Source organism: Myodes glareolus, chromosome 8 (genome assembly GCF_982192425.1).
Source record: "Myodes glareolus chromosome 8, mMyoGla1.1, whole genome shotgun sequence".
NCBI classification, from domain to species: Eukaryota; Metazoa; Chordata; class Mammalia; order Rodentia; family Cricetidae; genus Myodes; species Myodes glareolus.
The window spans coordinates 108,638,999-108,648,083 of record NC_142033.1 but is presented as its reverse complement, the minus strand read 5'-3'; the positions used below and the strand labels follow the sequence as shown (position 1 = coordinate 108,648,083).

General features: G+C 57.9%; 1 protein-coding gene and 1 long non-coding RNA gene across 4 annotated transcripts; one reads left to right on the top strand and one right to left on the bottom strand.

The window, feature by feature from the left end:
• Window positions 1–367: 367 nt before the first annotated feature.
• Pcsk4 (proprotein convertase subtilisin/kexin type 4) lies at window positions 368–8,637 on the bottom strand. Of its 3 annotated transcripts, XM_048460157.3 has the most exons (15): window positions 8,326–8,515; window positions 7,961–8,065; window positions 5,634–5,726; window positions 5,425–5,553; window positions 5,077–5,153; window positions 4,890–4,978; window positions 4,516–4,688; window positions 4,217–4,429; window positions 3,115–3,215; window positions 2,935–3,038; window positions 2,745–2,862; window positions 2,269–2,451; window positions 2,003–2,127; window positions 1,193–1,266; window positions 368–1,018 (listed from the first exon to the last, which is right to left on the bottom strand). In XM_048460157.3, the coding sequence occupies exons 1-15, from the start codon at window positions 8,497–8,499 to the stop codon at window positions 926–928; spliced, it is 1,851 nt and encodes a 616-aa protein (XP_048316114.1). In that variant the 5' UTR covers window positions 8,500–8,515; the 3' UTR covers window positions 368–925. The 3 variants fall into 3 exon arrangements, with proteins under 3 accessions (XP_048316114.1, XP_048316089.3, XP_048316099.1); XM_048460132.3 differs by having other exon boundaries at window positions 1,144–1,266; window positions 2,745–3,038; window positions 8,326–8,637; XM_048460142.3 differs by having other exon boundaries at window positions 2,745–3,038.
• Window positions 3,215–7,441, top strand: LOC148121255 (uncharacterized). Its single transcript, XR_015738631.1, has 2 exons — window positions 3,215–3,898; window positions 6,388–7,441. It is a non-coding gene; the product is annotated as an uncharacterized LOC148121255 (long non-coding RNA).
• Window positions 8,638–9,085: the final 448 nt, after the last annotated feature.

Here is a 9,085-nt window from a genome sequence, read left to right as displayed (position 1 = left end):
ATCTGCTCGTGGCTGTGGTATCTCAGCCAGTCCTCTGCTCGTGGCTGTGGTATCTCAGCCAGTCCTCTGCTCGTGGCTGTGATATCTCAGCCAGTCCTCTGCTCGTGGCTGTGATATCTCAGCTAGTCGTCTGCTCGTGGCTGTGATATCTCAGCTGGTCTGCTCCTAGTCTTCTGCTCGTGGCTGTGCGGAATCTCGGCACTGGGATGGGAGGTGGGCTGTACTTTGGCCCAGGCTCTCTCCTCCCACCGGGGTTCTCTGGGCCTGGAGTAGTCTTTTTACTCCCTTTATTTCTCTTTAGTCCTCCAGGGGCCCTTGTCTTATTTGGGTGACCCTGGGCACCCCTACCCTGAAGGACACCACAAACTTGACATCTATTAACTTTTATTTGCCAACTATGAGGTCAGACATGGGGCTTGTGGACAGTTCTGGACAGGAAGGGACAGAAGGTTAGTGGCTGTGGTTTGACCTCTGTCCACTGCACCCCTTGTCCTGCTCCAAAATGCGTAAGGAGACACCTCTTCCACTGGGAGTAGCCATGCCCACGCAGTGGGCTGCTGCTGATCTGCCAAGGCCTTCTGGGGCAGGGTCCTATTCCAGCCTAGGAGTGGGGCCTAGGGGTACCACCCTCTGTTCTTTGAGTCAGGCATCTCTGGTTTCCCAGCCTTCAGGGTCTCGGGCATTGGGGTGTCTAGCCTAGGGTGGGTGGGCCTTCCTCAAGCCGAGAGGGGTCTCCTGAAGGCCCTGGCCAGCCGGGCCAGCACCATGGCCCAGGACTGGTAGCTGGGATGGCCGCCAGAGGTAGCAGGCCTTGGAGGAGCCCTGGAGCTCGTCCAGCATGAAGGACAGGGGACAGGCAGCATAGCTGCTGGTCAAGCTGCCTCAGCAGGTGTAATAGGAGGGTGACAGTTGACCTGTCTCTCGGTCACTGGCTGCGCTGTGTGGCTGTAGAGCCACCACCACTCTCAGCTAGAGATGAGGCAGAGCCAGGCCAGGATGGTGGAGGAACTGTGGCTTTCTGTATGGGGCAGAAGGGAGACAGGGATGAGGCTGCAGCTGGAGGTACAGTCAGTGCCCACCCGCCCATCCCGGGGCCGCTGCGCCTCCTCCCCCAACAAGTGACCATGCGCTGCGGCCACTCACCCTGGCACAGCCCCTCTGTGTCCCTCTGCACACACGCGCGGCTGGTCACCTGGGGGCCCTGAGGCCGCGCGGTCATGTCCTCGGCCGTCCCATACAACAGCAACGTGTAGTAGAACAGAGTTCCTGGGCAGGGGTCACGGGGGTCACGGTGGGCACCAAGGGGGACAGGCTGTCAGCAGCCTGCCAGGCTCTGTAGCCAGTCTCAGTGGCTCCCACCCAGGGCCCCATGTCAGCTGAGCCTGGCTGCTATCCACCTACTGTGCCAGTGGCTGGAGGCCCTCACTTCCTCAGGACAACTGCACCTACTGTGTGCTAGTATCTGGACTCCCCAGCTTCCCAAGGAATGTGCTAGTGGCCAGACCTCATCATATCCCTCAAGTGGATAATACCTTGTTGTTTACCCCTGGTCAGACCACCCCCGTGATTCTTCCAGGGTTTTGCACACCTACTGTGTACTGATAGCCAGATTTCCCTCCTTTCCTCAGGTGACTGCACCTACTGTGTGCCACTGTGCTCAGACCCCCACCACCATACACTTCCTTCAGGGAACCTTATACCTACTATGCACCAATGGCCAGATCCACACTTCCCCCATGGTAGTACACCTACTGTGTGCCAGTGGCCAGAGCCTCCCTCCCCCATATTGCCCTACTATGTACCGGTGATTGGGATTCAACCATCCTCTAGGTAACAACACCTGCTGTGTGCTAAAGTAACCATTACATGGTCTCTCCAAGAAAACCTCTGGGTTGTGGGACCTGTACCTGTAGGTCAACCAAAACAGAGTCCCCAGCCTGGCAGACACAGCCCGGCAGGCACAGTCCAGCAGGCACAGCCTGGCAGCAGCCCACTCTCTCACCTGTGTTAAAATAGTAGCCCTTGTTCTCCAGACCCAGGGTCCACAGGCCCTGTGGGTCCTCATCCCAATAGTGGGTGGACATGAAGATCCAGTTCTTGTAGCCTTGGCTGCTGATATCCAAGGGTCTGAGGACAAAGGGTGGTACGGGAGAGACAGGAAGGTGGTGGTAACACGTCTCTTCTGAGTCCCACCCGCGTAGGGTACCACCTGCAGGAGGCTAGGCAGGGCTCCACTCGCCCACAGGGTCCCTTGGGAGGATTTCACACCTGATGGCCACGAGCGTGGAGCGCGTGCCCATGGGGCTGGTGAGCGAGATCTCCAGGTCCCCGCGGCGGCTGTAGGAGAGGGACAGCTGGACCTGCACGTGCTCGAGCGAGCGGATGAGGCGGTGCGAGCCGTCGGAGCACGCGGACACGTTCTTCCTCACCAGCATCCGAGGCAGGATGGAGCTGGTAAGGTGAGGACGGTCCTGGGGGCCTGCCGTGGGCCGGGTGGCGCCCGGAGGCGGGTCTGGGTGGGGGGGTCGAAGGACCTGAGGGCACTCTCCTTCTTTAGATGGGTAAACTGAGGCTTTGGGACATTTTTCCTGCCTTGGACTAGGGTGAGGAGGTAGGGGAGGAGGGAGGCTGCAACATCGGGCACGGTTGGACCAGCCTCCTTGGAATGTGGGAGGGGCCTCCCTCCTGTGGGTGTGACTGGGGCTTCCCCTAGTGGGGCAGGGTGGGGGCGGAGCCTTCCTCACGTTGGGGTGTGCACCACCCGAATGGCACATTTCTTCTGTGGCTGCGTGGGCAGCCACACGCGAGCCAGGTCCACCAGCAGCCCTGCGTCCAGCAGCCCGTAGCCGTAGTGGTGGCTCACTGCGCGGGAGGGGTAGCCGTCACTCGCCCTGCATGCACGGCGCCCCGGTCCTCTCCCTGGCCCCGCCGCACCTTGGCGCCCCACGCCGTTGATCCTCCAGTCCTCTGCCTGCAGCTGCGCCGGCCTGGACGCGCGGACCACCAGGTGCTGTAGGTCCCTCCAGGTCAGGAGCGGGCTGGGGGGGCGAGGGCGGGTGAGCCGGGCGCCGCCCGTGGGGGCGGGGCGGTGGGCGGGGCCCCACGGTCACCTACTTGGCCTCCAGAGCCAGAGCGATCATGCCAGCGGCCAGCGGGGCGGAGGCCGAGGTGCCCGTGTGTTTGTCGGTACACTGGTGGTGCAGGTCCGTGGTGACCTGGTGACAGACAACAGAGGGATCTTGAGCCCAGTGCGCGGCCCAGATGGAGGATTTGTTTGGAAGGTACTGGGGACTAAGTTCACAAAGTGCTGAAGATTGAGCTAAGTATGAAGACACCGAGGACTAAGCTCAAAAGGTACTAAAAGCCCCAGCCAGGCCTGGTGATGCAGGTGCTCAAACCCAGCACTTGTGGAGCTGTGGCAGGCGTAGCTGGGACTTCCAGGCTAGCCTGGTTTATGTATGGTGAATACGAATGACTAAGTTTAACAAGTACTGAGGACTGAGCTCAACAATTACTAAGGGCCGAGGTTTAAAACTGCTAAGGACTAGTTTCCAAAACCACCGAGCATTGAGTTCATAATGATACACGGCCCTACATCTCCAAAAAATACCAAAACCAGACCGGCTGTGGTGGCTCACTCCTTTAATCCTAGCCCTTGGGAGGCAAAAGCAGGCAGATCTCTGAGTTCAGGACCAGCCTGGTCTACAGAGCGAGTTCCAAGACCGCCAGGGCTATACACAGAGAAACACCAGTGTTTGACTCGAAAACACCAAGAAAAGAAAAAGTGCCGAATTCTGAGACTTAGTCTCAGCAAGTGCCCGAACCCTGGTACTTGGCCCTGGTTCTTCAATCTGGGGGACAGAAATGCTGAGGCAGGAACCACAATTGCAGACACCAGGTGGGTAGGGGCGAGGTGAGTGACGTGTGGCGTGCGAGACCTGGGATGCAGAGGCACTGGCGCAGATTTTGCCCAGGGAGGCAGAGGAGTTGCTAAGTGGGCCGACATGGTTGCGTCTAGTTTGGAAGGGGATCGGAGGGGCTGTGAGGGTGGGGAGGAGCAGGCCTGTGTGGGCTAGGTCTTGTGGAGTGGGGCTTGCTTTGGGGGGGATTGGTATCAGGTGAGATGGGCCGTCTGCCAGGTTGAAGCCTGGGGGCGGGGTCTGGTGAGGTCTATACGGGGGCGGGGCCTGTGCTGCGGGTTTGGCTGGGTGCTCACGATCTGTGGGTCGGTAGCCACTCCGCTGCTGAAGGTGGTGGTGAACGTGGAGGCGCAGGCCTCGCTGTACCAGGGCACTTGACCCTGCCGCGTGGTGCTGCCCACTGACAGTGTGTGGATGCTGTTGGTGTAGCCGTCACAATTGCAGTTGTCGTAATGGAGGCCACCGTTTCCCGAGGCCCAGATGAACAGTGTACCCAGTCCTTGGCGGCCCTGCGTCGGGAGTGACCCAGGAGAAGTAGTCAGCCCTTCAACCTCAGGGTTGGGGCCCCTCCGCCCACGGTGCGCTCTCTGTGCACCTTGGTCACGCCACGCCTGAAGGCCTCCCGAGTGAGGATGCCTGGTCCGTCCACCGTGCGACCATCATCCTCGGGCCCCCAGCTGGCGCTATAGATGTGTATGTGCTGCGGCTGCAGGCTGAGGGACTGCGCCTCCACGATGTCCGTGATGGTTCCATCCAACATGCGCACGCCTGCACGGGTGGGCGTGGGCCTTGCACCAGCACCAACACTACCTGCCCCACTAGGCCACCTCCCTGCCACCTTTTATTCACCCTCAGCTTGGGGCTTGGTACCGCCCAGCAACCAGTGGTGGGAACCGGGGAGGGGTTGAGAGTGGTGTTCCTCTATTGATCAAGCTTATCCTCAGATCCCCCAGCCTCCACCCCTGGTACCTCCAATTCTGGCGTTGAAAGCCACACCAGCACCACAGAAGCCATTGTTAGCTGTGGCAGACACCTCCCCAGCGCAGCGGGTCCCATGCCTGATTCCAGGGCAAGGAGGAAAGTAGTCAAGTGTCATAGCCCACCGTGGCACTTCTGCCGGCTGAGGGAATCCCTGGTACAGCAGCGCCTAGCTTACCGGTTCTCATCGCTGGGTGTGTAGCGAGGCTGGGGGTCTGGGTCATAGTCATTGAAGTCATAGCTGGCCAGAGGGTCCTGGAGAGCAGGCAGGGAAAGAAAGATGGAAATGAGGTGAGCCTGATTGGATCTGGGGACGGGCCCTGCTGCCCAGACACCTGGAGGGCTCACATAATTATATATACAGTGTTCTGCTTGCACGTAAACCTGCAGGCCAGAAGAGGGCACCAGATCTCATCACAGATGGCTGTGTGTCACCTTGTGGTTGCTGGGAATTGAATTGGGGACCTCTAGGAAGAACAGTCAGTGCTCTTAACCTCTGAGCCAGCTCTCCAGCATAAGTACTTACATAATTAGCCCAGAGGTCTGGGTGGTCCTTCTCAATGCCGTCATCCAAGATGGAGATCACCACTCCCCGGCCGGTCAGTCCCTGGTTCCAAACCTTCAGAATGTTGAGATCTGGCTGTATCTCGTTGTTCTAAAACAGACCAAGATGAACCTGGGGTCAGTGGGGTTCAAGCTGGCCCCCTGTCCACTCAGTCCAGCCCAAGTGCTTACCATGTACCACTGCTTGGAAAACCAGGGGTCCGTGGGCACCACCAAGGAGCGCTTCACCCGCCGCTTCAAAGTCTGTTGCTCAAACCACTGCACCTGCAGAGGGACACGGGTTGTGCTGGATCATCACCACCTCTAGGGCTATGGGAATGTAGGCAGGAGGGCTGTGAGCCTCCATGGAGGTCCTTGCTGAGAGACAGGAATGTTGGCTTGAACTGCTCTTTGGGTGCCCATCAACCTCAAGCTGTGTGATCGGAAACTGCTGAGGCCCAAGGATGCAGCGTGAAGCCACTGGGGACGGGTGTGGGTCTTCTGGTCCCCACCCCACTCCTTCCTGGTTCTAGATCCTTCTTGCTGAGTCCTGCTGGCTCCCTCCTGCGGCACTAGTTTTTGTTTTGAGACAAGGTCGCATGGCTGGCCTGGAAATCACCGTGGAGACTAAGCTGGCCACCTTTGCAATGCCGACGTCACTCCCAACCCAGCAGAACTTTGGAAATCCACCACTTAAACACACTTTCTGGGTCAGGACACCCCGACACCATGACAGTTTCCACTGCCTTCATGTGTCTGTTCTCTTGTTTTTCATTTGTTCTCTCTCTCCCTCCCTCTCCCTCTCTCTCTCCCTGTTCCCTTCTCTCTCCCTCTCTCCCTTTCCCTTCCTCTCTCCCTCTCTCACCCTCTCTCTCCCTCTATCTCTCTCTCTCCCTCTCTCTCTTCCCTCATCCCTCCTCTGTGTGTGCGTATATGTGCACCATAGCCCATGTGGACGCCAGAGAACTATGGGGGCTGGAAGATGGCTCAGCAATGAAGAGCACTGGCCACTCTTGCGGAGGACCGGGGTTCAATCTCCAATGTCTACATGGAGGACCGGGGTTCAATCTCCAATGTCTACATGGTGGCTCACAAGCACCCGGGACAGGTTCCAAGTAGATCTTGTGCCCTCTTCTGACCTCCTCAGCACCTGCATCTGTCCGTGGTACACAGACAAGCAGGAGAAACACTAATACACATTAGTCAAAAGAAATACACATTTAAAACATGTAAATCTTATAAAACCATGGGAGCCAGTTTTGTCTTTCCACTCTGTGGATCTATGTCTGTCTCTGTTTCCTGAGGTAGGGGCTCATGTAGCTAAGGCTGGCCTTGAACTCTCTGTGGCTAGCCTTGAAATCCTGACCCTCTGCCTCCACTTCCCTAGTGCGGGGATGACAGGTGTGAGCTCTCATGCCTGGTTGAAGTGCACTGACTGGGACCCGGGACTGCCTGCTTGTTGAGCAAATGCTCCACCCACTGAGCCTCAGCCCGTCGTGTCCGTGCCCCCCACCCACGCCTGGTCCAGCATCACCATATCTATGGCCCCTCTGGCAGTCAGCCTGCTCCTCACTGAGCGAGGGCCTTAGCATATTCTGCTCTGCCAATACCAGCTCAAGTCCCCTTCTCCTCACACCTCCTTACCTCCTTCTTACTCTCATGAGCCACGTTCTCCTGTCCATCCACCCATCCAACTCATCTCATCTCTTTGCCCTATTCCTCCCATTTGTCTCCATTCTCTTCTGGCCTCTTACAGCTCTTACAGCTAGTTTACAAATGTGTGGCCTTGTTTGAGAAGGAATGTCACTGGGAGGCGGGTGGAAGGCTCTGAAGTGAATTTCCCGGTTAGCTCTCTCTGCCCCCTTTTGTGAATGAGGATGCAGGCTATCAGTCACTGCCCCAGAGTGCCAGCCTGCTTGCTTGCTGCCATGTTCCCCTACATGGTGGGCATAGACTCACCCTCTGATGCTGTAAGCTCTAATAAACTCTTCCTTCTCTAAGCTGCCTTGGTTGTGGCATTTCTGTCACCGCAATAGGACAGTAACTCAGGCAGTTCCTGGTGCTGAAGGTGAGCACATCTTCGGTGTATCTCGTAATCATATATGGCTCACACTGCCACAATTCCGTGCCAGTTCCTTGAATGCCATCTACGGGCTGTTCCCAATGGAGGACTGGCCTAATGTGGATGCTTCCTAGAGAAGCACCTGAAACACCACGGGCTCTGCGCCCAATTCGCCGCACACTCATCCACTCCAGGTTCTTCTCTTGGGCACGGTTCCTTCCCTATATCCTATGGCTTGGAGTGGGAAGGAGCAGCATGAGAAGAGTCTGTCCTTGAGAAGCTGGGCAGGGGCCCTCAGTAAGAGCTCCCCCACAAATGCCGTGTTGTGGTAGGTGCCATGCTACATGACTTCCCCAACCAGGTCCCACTTCACAAACCTACGGGTCACTCATAAAAACGAGAATGACAGAAGGTGGCTTGGTTGGCCTTAGGAGATGGCAAACAGGGGCGCACTCACATTGGGCTCTTTCTTTAGGCGCAGACGGTGGCCCCAGTGTGGGGTCAGGGACTGCTGGGCCACACCCCGGTGTCGTAGATGGAAATACTGGTCGTCAGGGAAGATCTGGGAATGTGATGGACAGAGGCATTGCTGGGACCTGGCTCCTTTGATGGAGTCCCCAAGAATGGCGTGCACTCTCCGGGGCATTATAGGCCTCGATGTGGTGCTCAGATGAGGGTTGCAGGATCCCGAATTGAACACGGAGGGGCATACAGACACGTTCTTCATATCTGGGGAGATCTTGGGAACCTCCCTCCCATATGTCTAGATCTGCGGTCCTTAAGGTCCCCACCCCAGGTCCCATCCATCCAGGTCCCACCCACCTGTCCCAGGTTGACGAAGCCAAATTTACGTGCCAGGCGCTCAGCCTCCTGGTAACCTTTGGTCACCCGCACGGCCCAGCTGCTGACATAGATGGGAGCCCAGGCTGAAGCCCACCCCACAGCCAGGAGGGCCAAAGCCAGACCCAGCCACAGCGCGGTCGGGAAGGGCCGCATAGCGGGGGGCGGGGCGGGGGGCGGGGCCTCAGGAAGCCACCTCATCCCTGACACCATAGCAACCCAGATTCTTTCAGCTCCCAAGGAGCCTTGCGGTTCCCTCTGCCCCCACCCAGGAGGGGTAGGAATATCCCACATGGAGAGACATCCAGACAGACCTAAGCGTTCGTGAGCCTCAGTTTCCCAATTTATACAAGGACAATCCCTCCACCTGGCCTAAGGAGCAGTTGCAAGATCACAGGGGCACCCTCAACCTTTTATTTGGCCCCGCCCACTTTTCTCCACGCCCCTCCTTCGAGAATCAGCCCTGCCTCCGCACATCTTCCAATCAGCATCGTGTGATCCAGTGTAGTCCCCGCCTCCTTTGTGATAAACCCCGCCTTCTGTGGTCTGTCCAATCAGCGCTGTCTTTAGCCGGGTTCCGCCCACCTGTTCCTCATCTAGCTCCACCCACCTCACCGCTCTTCGTCAATAATCTACGACTTGTCCAATCAGTACCGTGCCACTCCCTCTTGACCAATCAACGCACAGGCAGCCTGGGGCCCCGCCCCCTTCGGCCTCCTCATGATCCGGCCGGCCTCCGCCC